We start from the raw sequence: 17,616 nt of genomic DNA, 5'->3' as shown, positions 1-17,616 counted from the left end.
TGCCATCACGACCTCCTACAGAGGGAATTTGGGGTCGTGACATTCTAAGACATATAGACTAAGGTTAAAGTAATAATCTTTAGTTATGTTGTGTTGTCAGGCTTACATGGATTGGGGTGACGTGGGATCACCCCCGAGTTTGTGCATGGTAAGGTTACACGGCGATTTGATGGCTTTGGAACGACTCTAGGCATGTTAGAGGACGAACATATATTTAAGTGGGGGAGAATGTAACGACCCGACCAGTTATTTTGAGAATTTACATTCTGTTCAGCTGTTTGAAGTCTTGAGTAGATTCATATGATATATTATGACTTGTGTGAATCTTCAGTTTTGGTTTTCAAGTGTTTCATAATTAGTTTGGAAGAATGAGTTTCATGTTTGAAGCCTTAAGTTGGAAGAGATGACCAAGTTTGACTTTTAAGTATTTGACCTCAGATCGGAGTTTTGATGATTCCGTTAGGTCCGGATGGTGATTTTGGACTTGGGAGTATGCCCGGATTTACATTTGGATGTTTCTAGAAGGTTTCAGCACTAATTGGCGAAATTTGGTAATTTGAAGGTTTGGAATATTCATAAGTTTGACGGGAACTTGTGTGCAAAATTTGAGTTCATTCCGAGTTGATTTGATAAGGTTCAGCACGAGTTTTGGAAGTTGAAAGATTCAAAGTTCATTAACTTTGATTTGAGGTGCGAGTCATGGTTTTGATGTTGTTAAGGGTGATTTGAGGCGTCGAGTAGGTCCGTGTTATGTTATGGTACTTGTTGGCATGTTCGGACGGGGTTTCGAGGGGCTCGGGCATGTTTCAGATCGATTTCAGACCATTTTTCTTCATATTTGCATTTCTGGTTTTTACTGATGTCTGGTGCCCCAACTGTTCTTCGCGATCGCGAAGATGGAGGCGATCGCATTCAGGAAAATCTGGAGCCGGCTATCTTCTTCTTTGCATTCGCGAATATTCATCTGTGTTCGCGTAGGTTTATGGAGCTTGAGCATCACGTTCGTGCAAGTGGTTATGCGGTCGCACATTGTAGAGCTAGGCTGGGTAGGTCTTCTTGACTTATTCATCACGTTCGCGTAGAGATTCTTCGAGGGTGAGCATTTTGTGCTTCGTGGTCGCGAAGCTAGTTCCGCGATCGCGTAGAGTATTTCAGGGACAATGCATTTCTCTTTTTTGCGATCGCAATGATATTTTCGCGATGGTGATTCATTGATTCATCCGGTGGTTATAAGTACTCTATTTTTGGTGGTTCAGCTATTTTAACATATTTGGAGTTATGGAACTCAGATTGAAGAGATGTTTGAGGCTATTTTCACCACATGAATTGGGTTGCGCGCCGTTCAGAGGTCGGCACGCGCGGGATGACATTTCTAGAGTATTGTTTGGCTTGTTCGGTATTGGATTCGGCTTGTTCGAGGTAAGTAACACTTCTAAACTTGATGCTGAGGGTATGAATCCCTGAATATACAAGTTATGTGTTGGTGTTGAGGTGACGCACATGCTAGGTGACATGCGTGTGGGCGTGCACCGTGTGAATTATGACTCGGTTGATTATGTGGTAGTGTGTAGTTACCTAATCTTGCTTCTAGCCATGAAATTCCTACGTGCTAGAGTAATGGAGTTGTGATCCTTGTTAGAAATCATATTGAGGCTATATACTTATTATTTTGGGACCCACTGAGGTCATTGTTGCTGTTGAGTTATTTTCTTAATTGCAATTAATGCTTAGTCATATTCATTCATTTGCATATCATATCTTAGTCTCTGTTGTCACATCATGTTATCATTGTTTGGGCTGATTGGAATGAGATTCGTGAGCCCGGGAAAGTTGAGAGATTGATGACTGAGCTAAGGCCGAGGGCCTGATTGTGAGTGATATTGATGGGATCGGGCTGCACGCCGCAATAAGTTTTATTAGTTCATGATGGGATCGGGTTTCACGCCGCAGCAGGCCATATTGGCTTTATATATTATTATTATTATTATATGGATGGGGGTGCACGTCGCAACATGCCTTATAGGCTTTATTATTATTGATGAGATTGGGCTGCATGCTGCAGCATTTAATGTTGGCTTATATTAGCGCTTGGGTAGGATCCGCCCCTCTAGAGTCTGACATACCAGTAATGAGCGCAGGTACCGTATAATGTTGAGTGACTAAGTTTGCTTAGTGATTGAGCTTGATGAGTGGGAGTTCGAGATAGTGAGATTGAGTACTCCGAGAGTGTGAGTACGCAAGTTCATCACTGTGATGCATTGCATTTGACATGTATACATGACATACATGCATAGAGATGCATTTCCTCATGCTACACGATTTTGTGACATTCAGGACTTCACATGCACATTAACCTGTAGGCATAGAGATGTACTTTCCTCATGCTATCTAAGATTGAAACATCTTATTTGTTGTTGAAAGTATTTTGGAAAAAATCACAAATTCCTGACTTACTCATATTTTGGGGATTTCGGTGAAAGATTTGGGTTTTACTATTATACTTGAAAAGCATGGCTATTTTTCGTAACTGTGAACGAGTTGAGTATCATATCTTTGAGTTATTTCTTGTACTACTTTTATTATATTGTTATGAGTTATTGTTGGCTATTGGTATTGGACTCTGACCGTTGTCCAAGCTCGTCACTGCTTTCAACCTAAGGTTAGGTTTGTTACTTATTGAGTACGTGTGGTCGGTTGTACTCATACTACACTTATGCACCTTGCTTGCAGATTTTGGAGTTGATATCGCTGTGTATGGCGGGAGCTGGCTTTGAAGATGAACCTGTATTCCGGTTGTAGCTGCCTCTTGTTCATGGTAGTTTTAGATTTATAAAAAAAATCTATTTATGTGCATTTCGAACAGATGATGTATTTATTTCACATCATCTTTGTAAACTCTACGTCTTATAAACTCATAATTTGTACTACTAGTCCTTTGAGAATTCTTTGTATAAACGTTTAGTTAAATTATCATTATTTCTCTCAGTGAATTTCTAGTTGAATTGGATTGTTGTTTAGTTTGTGCATTTGCAACATCCGAAAGGAAATTTGCTAATTGGCTTACCTAGCGGGTTGGGTTTGGTGCCATCATGACTAATTGGATTTTGGGTCGTGACACTTGCTCGCCTCGCGTTCTTCCAAAATTCCACCGGGATTTCATCTTGCCCCATCGCTCTGCTCCTTCACATATTACGCATCACCCCTTCCACCTCCTCTAACTTAATCCACCTACAATACCCAAAATCTCGCCGACTCTCGGAGTGCTCCAACTCACCCAACACAATGCTTCTATTCCCCTCTTCATTCAATAGTTTTTGAAAGTATGTCTGTCATCTTCTTTTAATAAGTGCCTCATCCATCAATACTTTGTCATTCTCATCCTTAATGCACTTGGCTTGGTCTAAGTCACATGCCTTCCTTTTCCTCACCTTGGCCAACTGGTACAACTTTTTATCCCCGCCTTTGTCCCGAGTTCCTCGTACAAATGACCAAACGCTGTATTCTTAGCCGCCGTGACTACTAACTTCGCCTCTTTCTTTGCCTTTTTATAACACTCCCAATAAGTCCTTCTTTCCTCCTCATCTGTACTCTCCACTAGCTTCAAATAAGCATCTTTCTTGGCTTCCACTTTACCATGGACCTCTCCATTCCACCACCATCCCTTCGTGACACCTAAGACCTCTCTAGCAGCTTCCCTAATGCAATTCGCTATCGTGATCCACATACTAGTCGCGTTCCCCGTACTCCTCCAGGCCCTCATAGCCAGTAACTTTTTGTCCTTGGTCAAGTTACCCCACTTGATCTTAGGTTGCCTATACACCGCCCTCTTCCTCCTACTCCTTTTGATCTCCAAGTCTATTACTAGGAGTCTATGCTGGGTCGTGAGGTGATCACTTGGGATAACCTTGCTATCAGTGCAAAGACCTTTATTATATTTCCTATAGAGAAGGTAATCAATCTAAGTCTTGACCATCGAATTCCGAAATGTGACCAGGTGCTCCTCCTGCTTCAGAAAACTCTAGTTAGCTATAACAAAATCAAAAGCTCTAGAAAAGTCCAACAGTAAAGTACCTCCCTCATTTCTAGCCCCAAATCCGAACCCGCCGTGCACATAATCATAACCCTTAGCACTAGTCCCAATATGGCCATTGAAATCTCCGCCATGAAAAGCTTCTCGGTATGCGGGATAATATGCACCACCTCGTCCAAATCCTGCCAGAATTGCTGCTTGACATCCTGGTCTTAACCTCCCGGGGAGTGTATGCACTAACCATGTTTGCCTTAAACCCTCCAACTACAAGCTTAATACTCATCAACCTATCATTTACCCTGCTAACCTCGACCATGAGCTCCCTGAGGTCCCTTTCCACTAAAATACCTACCCCGTTCTTACCTCCAGCGCTTCCTTAGTACCATAGGTTAAACCCGTCTACATCCCGTGCCTTAGTACCCTTCCGTTTAGTCTCCTGGACACACGCTATGTTGATCTTCCTTTTCTGAAGAATCTTACCTAACTCTATAGACTTCCCCGTCAACATCCCTATATTCCAAGACCCAACTCTCAGCCTAGAGGCTCCCTTATCCCCCTTTCCACCGGCCATTTATGTTTTTTCCATCTATTTATTACTTTAACCCGTTCAAACTTGACCTGACTTGCTCACTTGACACTACTAGATGTATATTGACTTTCCAATTATCTATAAAGTGGATGCCACTCAAGCTAATATGTTACCGATATTAAGATCTTGCCGAACAAGTAAAACTAAAGAATAACCCCCCAAACAGGAACTCCCTCTGTCCAACTTTATATAGTAACATTTAATTGAAAATGGAGTTTAAAATGTTGATATGAAAACATCATGATAATGGTCAAATATTTAATTTGATAGAGAAAATATGACACGAAATATTAAAATTTAAAAATTAGTTAATTTGAATTCTTGACAGTTGTAAAAGATATTGTATAGAAATATAATCACTGATGGTCAAGGCAAAACTTCAAGTAAGGTATGAGAGCCTAAAGTGAGTATCAAGTTGCAAAATAGTCTTTCTTTTGTATGGATTAATCTTAAGCACAGCAAAAAGTATTGTAGGCATCTAAATTTTATTGGATTAAATCATAAAATTATTTGGGCTATATTTTAAATTCAAGATATATTGGTCTAAATAATTATTATGGGATAATATAATTAAATTAATTATATAAATCCAATATATATGGATTAAATAAATAAGTCTTAATCCATTGGGCTAGCCTATTTAGTTGGGCTGCAAGAGATGAACCCACTTCATTAGGCCAAAGATGTCATCTTCCTAGAGGCCCAGTTTGGTGTCACGTGTCAAATGACGTGGCACGCCAAGTCAAACAGAAGAGCCAATAGGATCATGCCACGTGTCCAAATGACAAGCCATGCCAAGTCACATTAAAAGGCTAATGAAATCGCACCACGTGTGCAAGTGACATGTTCTGGCCAATCAAATGCGGCCTTGTCACACTTCAATTTGATTGGTCGGAAAGAGTTTGTTCTTATCATAACTCTTTCCTCCCACAACTATAAATAGGGGTCTTCATAACCCAGAAAAGACACCAGAAGTTATAACAAAAAGCAAGAAAGAGCTCGTGGATTAAATGCTGCAAATTCCTCCACAAATTTCAGGCTTCAAGCAATCAAGTTCAAGTTCAAGAACGAAGGACAAATCAAGTTCATGCTCAAGAACGAAGAACAAATCAAGATTCAAGGAGTACGAGTTCAAATTAAAGTTCGTGCTAGTTGAATTCAAGACGGATAAATCAAATTCAAATTCAAGATCAAGATCAAGCTCAAAGTCCCTTGAATTTATATTGGAAAAGTAGAATCAGAGGAATTATAGAGATTGTACACTCATATTAAATTAAATAAAATACTACGATTGTTGAAATATATTTCGGTCTTGATTTTATTTTCTCGACGCAAATTTATTGTCTACAAATTCTGGCACACCTAGTGGGACAATCTCTACCTCTCATCTCAACTTTTCAAATCACCTAAGTTCAAGAACATTGAAATGGCTTCAAAGAAAATCAACTCCAGCTCGACTTCCACCAAGGATGTTAATTCCAGGTTCTATGCTGATGTGGAAAGCATCCTCGATGTTACTTTTGGAAGCTTTGGACTAGTTACGAGGAGCAAAGCAAGCTCGTTAGGACAACAAACACCCCATGTGCCATCCGCACCAACCCCTGTTTTTGGATCTTCATCCTCAAAAGGAGTAAGATCTTCCACAAACGCACCCGAAGGAGGAAGCGATGTTGCTGAAAAGATCAAGAAAACTCTTGCTCTGCTTGCCCTCTCCGGATCCAAGCACTCTGCTGTGAAGGAAAATGATGATGCTTCAAGTGATGGATCCTCCCCACTTACACCACATAGCGTGAGCCAATCGAGGATCAATCTGTGTGACAATCCATGCTACTCTCCATCGTCCACGACAATCATGCAAGCCATGGTGACAAACACTTCATCTGTGGAGGAGCAGTTGGCAAACTTGACGGAAGCAATTGCTGGCTTGACCAAGTGCATGCAAAATCAAGATGCTAGAATTAAAAAGCTAACAGATAGGGTGGGAATCTTACTGGAAGAAAAATCCACCCACGCACTTGGCAAGCTCCCAGAAGTTCCAGAGAGTGATTCTCCCCCAAGACAAGTAGCATCCGCTAAGGCTATCCCTGTCTCATCTGAGTGGATGATTCCAATCGATCACCTGAAGGAGTTCATTGAAGGAACCATTAAGAGCAAGTATGAAGTTGCTATAAAGTCCTCCCTTACATATGCAAAGACATACACTTCCAGGGTCGATACGTTGAAGATGCCTGCTGGCTGTTAACCTCCAAAGGTTCAACAGTTTGATGGTAAAGGTAATCCAAAGCAACATGTGGCGCACTTCGTTGAGACGTGCAACAATGATGGGACTTATGGAGATTATCTCGTCAAGCAGTTTGTCTGCTCGCTAAAAGAAAATGCTTTTGACTGGTACACAGACCTCGAGGCTGGATCTATTGATAGCTAGGATCAACTAGAGCAAGAGTTCCTCAATCGCTTTTATAGCATGAGACGTACTGTGAGTATGATAGAACTTACAAATACTCATCAACGAAAGAGTGAACCAGTTATCGACTTTATCAATCGTTGGAGGAATGCAAGCCTTAACTGCAAAGAGAGGCTTAGTGAAGCTTCTGGCATAGAGATGTGCATCCAAGGCATGCATTGGGGACTCCGCTACATCCTGCAAGGTATCAAGCCTAGCATATTTGAAGAACTTGCGACTCATGCCCATGACATGGAGTTAAGCATGGCCTTCGCTGGAAACGAAAGGTTACCTATCTATGAGCCTCGCAAAGGGAACGACAAGAAAGAATTCAGGAAATGGAGTAAGTTTGTACCGAGGTCTGAAAACAAAGAAGCTATGAATGTCAACACATCACATATAAAGTTCACAAAAAGGTGAGCAAGAAGCAGAGTACGAAATCCACTTCTTTTCAAGATAAACCAAGTGGGAAGTTGACTCTAAAAAATACAATAGAAGGAGTACCCATTTCTGGATTCTGATGTGCCAGCAATTTTTCAAGAACTCCTCGAGTTAAATCTCATTGAGCTTCCGGAGATGAAGCGGCCAAATGAAGCTGGTAAAATGAATGACCCAAATTATTGCAAATACCATCGACTTGTGAGCCACCCTCTAGAGAAGTGCTTTGTCTTCAAGGATAAAGTTATGGACTTGGCTCGTGAAAAGAAGATCGTGCTTGAAGATGAGAAATCAAGTGCAAACAAAGTCTTTATCACCTTTGGCTCATTCAGTCCGAATGAATTATGTGGTTTTAAAGAAAGTAAAGATGGAGAATTACTAGAGAATAATAAAGTTGAAGTCGATCAACCTGATGATGATGAAGGTTGGACGTTGGTGACTCGTCGTAGGCGCCACAAAAGGAGCCCATGAAAAGAATCAATAGAACAACCAACAAGGAAAATTATGGTAAAAGGACCAAGGAAACGGAATCCAGTTAGGCGTTTGAAGAAAGCAAAAGTGGAGGTGCACCACCCTCAAAAGCCACGACATCCAGTGACCTTGGAGGATTTCTTGCCATGTTGGTTCCGCATGAAGATTTCTCATGATGGTATTGAGGCCTCTTGTTGTAATGTTGATAAAGGGGAAGAAAAGAGTGATGACCTACTATTAGCACCATCTTCAGAAAATCTCATCGAGTCTATTCCTCAAAAAGTTAATATGTGCGAGGAAAAAGTCACGTTCACAAATGACGATCTTCTGCTAGGTGGCACTCTTCATAACCGCCTGTTGTACCTGGTTGGCTATATGCGTGATGAAAAGGGAAATCGAATTTTGGTTGATGGAGGATCCTCAGTGAACATCTTTCCAATTCGCACTGTGAAAGAACTTGGTATTCCCATAAACGAACTCTCAGAAAGTCATGTGATGATCCAAGGATTCAACAAAGGGGGCAAAGAGCCATAGGCGCGATCAGGCTGGAAATCATCATTGAAGATATGCAATCAAGTGCATGGCTGCATGTGATCGATGCAAAGACTTCATACAACGTCTTGCTTGGAAGGCCTTGGATACATGAGAATAAAGTGGTTCCATCTACCTACCATCAATGTTTGAAATACTACAAAGGTGAAGTCGAGAAGAAGATAATTGCTGATGACGAACCATTCACCGAGGCTGAGTCACACTTCACTGTTGCAAAGTTTTACTTGAAGAACTGCATTGTGAAGGAGCTAAAAGCTGATGATGGCATGAAAAGCAAGAATGACGAGCCCACAACTAAAAGAGCTGAGGTGATTGCTGGTAGCCAAATCTGTTACTGAGGAGGTACAACCCAACGCGAATAAATCTCATAAAGAGGATATTGCGCCTTATGGAAAGAAAGTAAATCACGCGCTCCAATATGTCCCTAAAAGGAAGAAAGATGAAGGCGAATCATCTAATCTCCAAACTAACATGCTAAATGAGTTAACTCTTCCGGTAAAACAAATTGAGGCAGTAAAGTTGTCCTCGAAGCCACTTGCAGGGTTTATAGCCCAAAATCGTTTGCAGAATGTGGCACTCCCTACAAAGAGAACAGATGAAGGTTTTAATCCTAACGCTTACAGGCTATTTGCAACAGCTGGATACAATCCCAATGAGTCGTCAAAGTTAGGGAAGCTCCCATCAGAAGCTGCGACGAGGCAACCACGTGAAGGTTTGAGATACAAGCAACCATCACCAGTGCGCATCTCCATAAGAAGGGCGAGAATCAATTATATCACTGTAGAAGACGAATCTGCTGCTTCTAATATGCCTTCTGTCTTTGATCGACTTGGAAAATAAACTATGAGAACTTCCGTATTTGAGAGATTGGGTCCATTAAAGAAGGGGAATAAGTTCCGGAGAAATTATCGAAATACAAGAACACCCGCTTCGCCCAAAATTCAGAAGATCTCTAATGATTTCCAAAGTTTGGTTCCTTCTAGAATGAAGCGTCAAACAAAAGTCATGGTTTCGTGTGATGAGGTACTGAAGGTGAAGCCATACACTGTGGTCTACACTAAAGAATGTGATGAAGACGAAGAAAGTGTGAGTTCTTCGTATCATGTTACTGCACAAGGCGAGCGTGGTATTTTATCTCTAATGGAGGATGACGAGAAATTGGACAATGTTTCACCGTGTTATCACATATTCTTCAACTATGGGGACCCTCAAGAAGACGAAGATGCGAAAGATGCTCCCCGGGAACTTAAAGAAGGGATGAAGGCAACAATTGATGCCTTAAAAGAAGTTAACTTTAGCACTGATGAAGAACCAAGACCCACCTACCTAAGTGCTTTACTAAAAGTTGATGAAGAAAGCACTTATATTGAGTTACTCAAGGAGTTTAGGGATGTCTTTGCTTGGAGTTACAAAGAAATGCCTAGCTTGGACCCTAAAGTAGCAGTCCATCACCTTGCGGTCAAGAATGGCGCTCGTCCTGTTAAGCAAGCTCAAAGGCGCTTTAGGCCGGACATGGTTCCCCTGATTGAAACCGAAGTTAACAAACTCATTGAAGCTGGATTTATTCGGGAAGTTAAATACCCAACATTGGTTTCAAGTATTGTCCCTGTAAGGAAGAAGAATGGCCAGATTCGAGTGTGCGCCGACTTCAGGGATCTCAATAATGTGTGTCCCAAAGATGAATTCCCGCTTCCTATTCCAGAGCTGATGATCGATGCTACTACTGGGTATGAGGCAATGTCATTTATGGATGGTTCGTCAGGCTATAACCAATTTTGCATGGCACCAAAAGATGAAGAGCTTACTGCATTCCGCACCCCAAGGGTATTTATTGATACAGGGTAATGCCTTTTGGCTTGGAGAACACTGATGCTACTTATCAAAGGGCTATGCAGAATATATTTGATGACCTCCTCCACAAAAATGTCGAATGCTATATGGACGACTTGGTGGTAAAATCAAGAAAGAGGGGTACCACTTGAAAGACTTGAGAATGGTGTTTGAGTTGCTCCGGAGGTACCAACTTAGGATGAATCCATTGAAATGCGCCTTTGGAGTTACTTCCGGAAAGTTCCTTAGTTTCATTGTCCGACATCGAGGGATTGAAATTGATCAAGCCAAAGTAGATGCAATCATGAAAATGCCTGAGCCTCGGGATATTCACGAATTAAAATGTCCGCAAGGAAAGTTAGCATACCTTAGGAGATTCATCTCAAACCTAGCTGGGAGGTGCCAACCATTCAGTAGCCTTGTGAAGAAAGGTATCCCTTTCAAATGGGACCAAGCGTGTAGCAATGCCTTTGAAAACATTAAATCCTACTTGATGAAGCCTCCGGTTTTAGCAGCCCCTATACTTGAAAAGTCGTTGATACTATATATTTCAGCACAAGAAAGGTCTGTTGGAGCGCTGTTGGCCCAAGAAAATAGTGAGGGGAAAGAAAACTCTTTTTACTACTTGAGCAGGATGATGACACCAAACGAGCTAAATTATTCGTCAATTGAAAAGTTGTGTTTGGCGCTAGTCTTCTCAATTTAAAAGTTGAAGCACTACTTTCAAGCTCATGTTGATCGTCTTGTTTCTAAAGCAAATCCCATCAAGTTCGTGATGTCAAAACATGTTCTTAGTGATCGACTAGCGAGATGGTATCTCCAATTTCAACAATTCGAGATTTTATACATCCCTCAAAAGGTTGTAAAAGAACAAGCATTGGTAGACTTCTTGGCAGATCACCATATACCTGATGATTGGGAGCTAACTGATGAACTGCCTGATAAGGACGCAATAGTCATTGAAGTTCAACCTCCATGGAAGATGTACTTTGATGGTGCCGCACATCGCGGAGGAACTGGCGCTGGTGTAGTATTTGTCACTTCTCAAGGTGAAGTTCTGCCCTACTCTTTTACGTTGACGCAACTCTGGTCCAACAACGTTGTTGAGTATCAAGCACTAATACTTGGGCTTGAAATGGCTGTCGAAATGAAGCGGTTGCAGTTGCAAGTCTTTGGTGACTCTCAGTTGGTGATCAACCAGCTTTTAGGTAGTTACGAGGTCAAGAAACCTGAACTAAGCCTATATCATGATTATGCCAAAAAAGTAATGGGATGGGTCGGTGACATGACTATTCAACATTTACTAAGGAAAGAAAACAAGAAGGTTGATGCTTTAGCTACCCTAGCTTCATCGTTAACCCTGCCTGATCAAGCGCAAGTTACTGTCTGCCAAAAATGGGTAGTACTGCCGCCAAATGAGGTTGAAGGTGAAGGAAATGAACTTAAACATCTTGTCGCTGTTTCTGAAGATGAGAAAGAAGAATGACGACAACCCATTATCGACTATTTAAGCTATGGGATACTTCCAGAAAATCCTAGGAGAAGGACTGAAATCCGTCGTCGTGCACCTCGCTTCCTTTACTACAAAGATACTCTATACAGAAGGTCATTTGAGGGAGTACCCTTGCGATGCTTAGGGGAAGAAGAAGCACTCCAAGCTTTGCAAGAGGCACATTCTGGGAATGTGGGTCACATCAGTCTGGACCAAAAGCTCCACTTCCATATAAAAAGGATGGGATATTATTGGCCAACGATGGTAAGAGATTGCTTGGACTACGTTCGAAGATGCAAGGCTTGTCAATTCCATGCGAATTTTATTCATCAACCTCCTGAAGCTTTGCACCCGACTGTGGCATCCTGGCTGTTTGACGCTTGGGGATTGGATGTTGTTGGACCACTGCCAAAGTCCTCTGGTGGGCACCTATACATCTTGGCTGCAACTGACTACTTCTCAAAATGGGTTGAAGTTGTTGCTCTTAAGGAGGTAAATAAGGAAAATGTTGCAAGTTTCATCCGAGTAAACATAATCTACCGCTTTGGCATTCCTCATTACATAATAACGGATAATGGAAAGCCATTCGATAATAGGTTGATGAACAAAATTTGTTATCTCTTTGGCTTCAAGCAATGTAACTCTTCGATGTACAATGCTGCCACCAATGGTCTAGCTGAGGCATTCAACAAAACTCTATGCAACTTATTAAAGAAAGTCGTCTCCAAATCCAAACGAGATTGGAATGACCATATGGAAGAAGCTCTACGGGCATATAGGATAACGCACCGCACGCCAACACAAGCGACCCCTTATACACTCTTTTATGGAGTCGAAGTCGTCTTGCCACTCGAGCGTCAAATACCTTCATTGTGATTAGTTATTCAAGAAGGGATCACTGATGAAGAAAATGCTTGACTTCGATTAGCAGAGTTGGAGGCTCTTGATGAGAAGAGGTTGGAAGCTCAACATAGTCTTGAATGTTATCAAGCTTGATTGTCTCGTACCTTCAATAAAAGAGTTTGCCCGAGATCCTTTCAAGTAGGAGATCAAGTCCTTGCTGTACGAAGACCCATTATTACCTCCCATAAACCTGTAGGGAAGTTCACTTCAAAATAGGATGGTCCATATGTCGTATAAAAAGCTTACTCAAGTGGGGCTTATAAGCTGGTTGATGTAGACGGCATGAGAATCGGTCCTATCAATGGCAAGTTTTTAAAGAAGTATTATCCTTGAAGTTGCAACGCTCCTTGACGCATGAGCCTAAATTGCATGTTCCTACACTCCCGACCCGCATGAGTCTAAACAATGTACGACCCACAAAAACAAAAGTCTGCTAGGTTGAAAACCTAGAAAGAGGCGGCCTAGGAAAAAGTTAGGACATAATAATAAAAAATAAAAAAAAGAAGAAAATCACTCATTCTGAACTACGGTATGACTTGATCATCTTCACCGAGGTACGTAGGCAGCTTAGAGTTTCATTCTGAGTTCAGTCACATAAGTCCAAAAGATACATAATCCCCTAATCATTGTCCGAATTAAGTACGATGGAGTGTAATCCATTCAATTGGCACTTGAAAATCGAGCTGAGATACCATTCTTCTGTTAAACTTTAGATCCCATCCAATTTTGAAGGGGGCAAGCCGCTATGGTAAATTGGTATCTTCAATAAAATGATTAATATCTTTTAGGAGGCTGCCAAGCATTTGCATCGAAGTCCGGGAATTCGTTATGCATGATAATCCAAACCTTGAAGTTTTATTTTGGCGAGCCTTCACGACATTTCAAATTCAGTAAGACTTGAACCCAAGATATTTGGTGAGAATGAAGCTCTTGAATTTCAATTTTTTGCAATTAAAAAGGTCTTGCGATCTCGAGGCTTCCACACCAAGATACAAAAATTTGGTGAAGTCGCGCTAATTTGGAACTGTCGGCATATTAGTTTCCAATAGATCAAACGGTTCTTGATTTCGACATTCCTACATCAAGATACAAAAGTTTTGGTGAAGTCACGCAAATCTGAAATCTTCGCCGTGTCAGAATTTAGTATTGATTTTGAACTATTATCTGAAACTATCCTTAAGGAATTAAATTTTGCATTTTGGATATGTTATTTATCTGTAAGTTAAGTTTCCAAAAAATCAAACGGTTCGTGATTTCTACATTCCTACATCAAGATACAAAAGTTTTGGTGAAGTCGCGCGAATTTGAAATCGTCGCCGTGTCAGAATTTAGTATTGATTTCGAACTATTATCTGAAACTATCCTTAAGTCATTAAATTTTGCATTTTGTATATGTTATATATCTGTAAGTTAAGTTTCCAAAAAATCAAAAGGTTCGTGATTCTGACTTTCCTACACCAAGATATGATTTTCTTTTTGTGAGACTGCGCAAATCTGAAATTTTCTACGTGGTGGAATCTAAAATTGGTTTCAAAATATTATCTAGGTCGATTCTGAAGGTGTTTGATTAAAAAATTATTGAAGTCTAATTTTCGAGAAATCAAATGGTTCGTTAGTTGGACTCTCCCACGACAAGATATGAATCTTTCGTTACAAGCGCGTAAAGCTGAAAATTATGCGATTAAGATAAATGTCGGGCAATGTAAAGCAAAAGAGAAGCAATCTTATTTAAGATAAAATAAATATCTACTAGGTCAATCTAACATAAAGATAAAAGGGGAGATAATGCTAATAGCCTAATCTAAACAAAACTTGTAGTTGATCAATTCTTGACAGATAGTCTCCAGGTTCTTCTTCTTCTTCTCCTCCAAATTGGCTGAATCATCAACAGTCAGCAAATTTACGTTGTCATATGAAGAGACCTCAATCTCGACAGCTGAAACTTTTGCCTGAATCTCTTCAACCTCCTTTTGAGTCGCTTCTATAATACCTTCGAGGTTCTCCCTCTCTCGTTGTAATGTCTGGAATTTCTTCACAACTCTCTTCAGTTTATTTTTACTAGAGGAAACTTTCTTGACTTTCTTACTTACTTCAAGTTTGAATGATTCAAGACGCTCCTTAGCTTTGGAAATCAGCTCTAGCTTCTCATCTTGACTCATCTTATCAGCCAAATTGGATCGCTCTTGGTCATATGAAGCAGCAAGCTCGAAAAGAGAATCTAGTAAACACTCTAATGGAGAAAGATCTAAAATATTCGCCTTCTTCATATCCTCGAAAATCTCAGTGATTTGATCCCTATAAGATGAGAGCAGTTCTGCACGAGTTTTGGAGAGTCTCTTGCAAATATCCTCCCAAAGTCCCAAGATGAATTCCTTTTTTGCGATTAAAGACAATGCTCTTTCCTTCAAAAATAGACATTGTTGCATTTGTCATTGGTGGGACGGGAGATATCCCATTTGGAGTTTGTCTTTTTAGGGCTTCGTCATGAGTAAGAGATGATGCCTTTGAAGACGACTTCACTTTAGATGTAGGCACTCCAATAGATTCATTACTCACTTGCGGCTTGTCATGTGGGGATACCACCGGATGCCCAATGGCATTAAACTGCATAAGGAAAAGGCAAATAAAATGGGTAATATTTTTTTTAGTGAAGCTATTCGTTCGACTAAAAAAGAAAGAAAAAAGGCAGGTTGATTGTATTTTTACCTCCTTGTTACAAGTCGTATGCGTTCTTGAGGGACTATCAACACTTGGTATCTCTACGATCTCTACTGGGTTAGGCCGTTTCCTTTTCCAATTTTGATCTTCATTGATGCTCTGGCTTGTATCTTGAGGAACTTGTGTGCTAAATGGAAGAACTGGAGGGTGTTTCTCTATATCTGTTGAAGTTCACACCACTTCTTTCAAAGCTGCCTTTGAGGATTTAAGCTTCCTTTTCTTATGTTGTGTAACTACTTTTGGAATTGGAGTAGGTGGTTCTTTGACTTTTGAGAGCATCTTTCCATTACCTTGATCTTCACCTCCTAAAGGGATAGTAGATTTTAGCCCAACATTGTCTACCAAAGCTTGTAAATTATTCTCGAGAAACTTTCTATGCGCTTTCTCCCACCAAGACATATAATTGGTGGAGAAAGGCTTCTCCACAGGATCTCCCGTTGGGGGAAAAGCCACACGTGACATAGACTGATACAATGTGCAAATCCTCCAAAATCTGAGTCCTTCATCTAGAGAGGCGTTACGTATATCATTCTCAAAAAAATCGGGGACGTTCTGGTAAAACCCAAATTGACGACCAAACCGATGCGGGCTATATGGCTTGATGATGAATGAGTTACCATACCTCAAAGGGAGGTAATTAAAACATAAGCTCATGAAGTAATTTGACTCCAACTCTTGAGGGGCATCGTTATCCACATAATAATAAGGACGAGAATTAGTTAACATTGTTGGTGTCCAAACTATATCCTCCCCATTGTGGATGCATTTTCTTGCATCCTTCTCGTCAAAGTACCTCGCAGCTCCCTCTCCTGAGTATGCCACCATCAAAGGGACAGACGGACCCTTAGCAAGTGGATAATGTGTTTTGAAGTAATGTGCAAGCCAGCCATAAACATAATGGATGGGAAAACAAACTTTGACCTGATCAAGTTGGGAAGAACACGAAATCTTATTCAAACCATGATAAATACTCGCCAAAACTGGGACCGCAAGGCTAATCTTTCGTCCACTTGCCATCATGCTTGCCATCTAAAAAGTCTCGGGACGAATGGAGTTTTTTGCCTTGGGAAACACAAAGGTACATAGCCAAATTGATAAGAATGCTGCTATATATGTTTCATCTTTCGAGTTCCGATCATAAGTGAAAAGTGAGGCATAGACAGCATCGTAAATCTTTGCTATACTCAGGGTTTGTTGGCTTCCACCAAGTACATCTTTAGCCCATTCCCAATATCCTGGGATATGACGATACTCACCCTCGATTGTTGTTGTGTTTCCCCAACGTACTTCGCCTTGAATTATGCGATGCCCTAAGTTTGGAAGGGTACCAGCAATGTTTACGTGGCGATGGATTGATGCTTGGAGAGACCACATCTTGGACAATGGATTAGAAGTAAACTTGTGCTTCAAGGTCCAGTTTTCCACATGAAGGGAGTTCGTCAAAGAAGGCCATGAGGTTGCATACCGGCCAGCTTGTGAGGTGTGAACCAAAAGCTTGGTTTGTTCTATGCCATCTTCAGTCTCGATTACGAGATATCTAAGTTTGGAGGAAGGTGAGGTATAGTCTCTGAAATTTGCCATCTCTTCGGGCTACCCAAAAAAAAAAAAGTCATCAAAGTCCAAATCAAGAATATTAGAATGGGCATAAAAGTCTAAATGGATGAAATGGCCTCCGATAGTCGGGGCACATTGAGAGTAATCTCTTCGATAGTCGGGGCACATTGAAAGTAATCTCTCCGATAGTCGGGTCATTTTGAGAGTAATCTCTCCGGTAGTCGGGTCATTTTGAGAGTAATCTCTCCAGTAGTCGGGTCATTTTGAGAGTAATCTCTCCGATAGTCGAGCCACATTGAGAGTAATCTCTCCGATAGTCGGGTCATTTTGAGAGTAATCTCTCCGATAGTCGGGGCACATTAAGAGTAATCTCTCCGATAGTCGGGTCATTTTGAGAGTAATCTCTCCGATAGTCAGGGCACATTGAGAGTAATATCTCTGATAGTCGGGTCATTCTGCGAGTAATCTCTCCGATAGTCGATCCATATTGAGAGTAATCTCTCCGATAGTCGAGTCATTTTGAGAGTAATCTCTCCGATAGTCGAGCCATATTGAGAGTAATCTCTCCGATAGTCGGGGCACATTGATAGTTATCT

At 41.0% G+C, this 17,616-nt stretch overlaps 2 protein-coding genes across 2 annotated transcripts; one reads left to right on the top strand and one right to left on the bottom strand.

The window, feature by feature from the left end:
* Window positions 1-3,424: 3,424 nt before the first annotated feature.
* Window positions 3,425-4,601, bottom strand: LOC138902515 (uncharacterized). The gene is made up of 2 exons (XM_070190390.1): window positions 4,414-4,601; window positions 3,425-3,938 (listed from the first exon to the last, which is right to left on the bottom strand). The coding sequence occupies exons 1-2, from the start codon at window positions 4,599-4,601 to the stop codon at window positions 3,425-3,427; spliced, it is 702 nt and encodes a 233-aa protein (XP_070046491.1).
* Window positions 4,602-11,128: 6,527 nt separating this feature from the next.
* LOC138902514 (uncharacterized) lies at window positions 11,129-11,839 on the top strand. Its single transcript, XM_070190389.1, has one exon. The coding sequence runs from the start codon at window positions 11,129-11,131 to the stop codon at window positions 11,837-11,839; it is 711 nt and encodes a 236-aa protein (XP_070046490.1).
* The last annotated feature ends 5,777 nt before the right edge of the window (window positions 11,840-17,616 follow it).

The sequence above is a fragment of the Nicotiana tomentosiformis genome, chromosome 12 (genome assembly GCF_000390325.3).
Source record: "Nicotiana tomentosiformis chromosome 12, ASM39032v3, whole genome shotgun sequence".
Classification (NCBI taxonomy): Eukaryota; Viridiplantae; Streptophyta; class Magnoliopsida; order Solanales; family Solanaceae; genus Nicotiana; species Nicotiana tomentosiformis.
The sequence above is the reverse complement of the archived record's forward strand: the minus strand, read 5'-3'. Positions and strand labels throughout refer to the sequence as shown.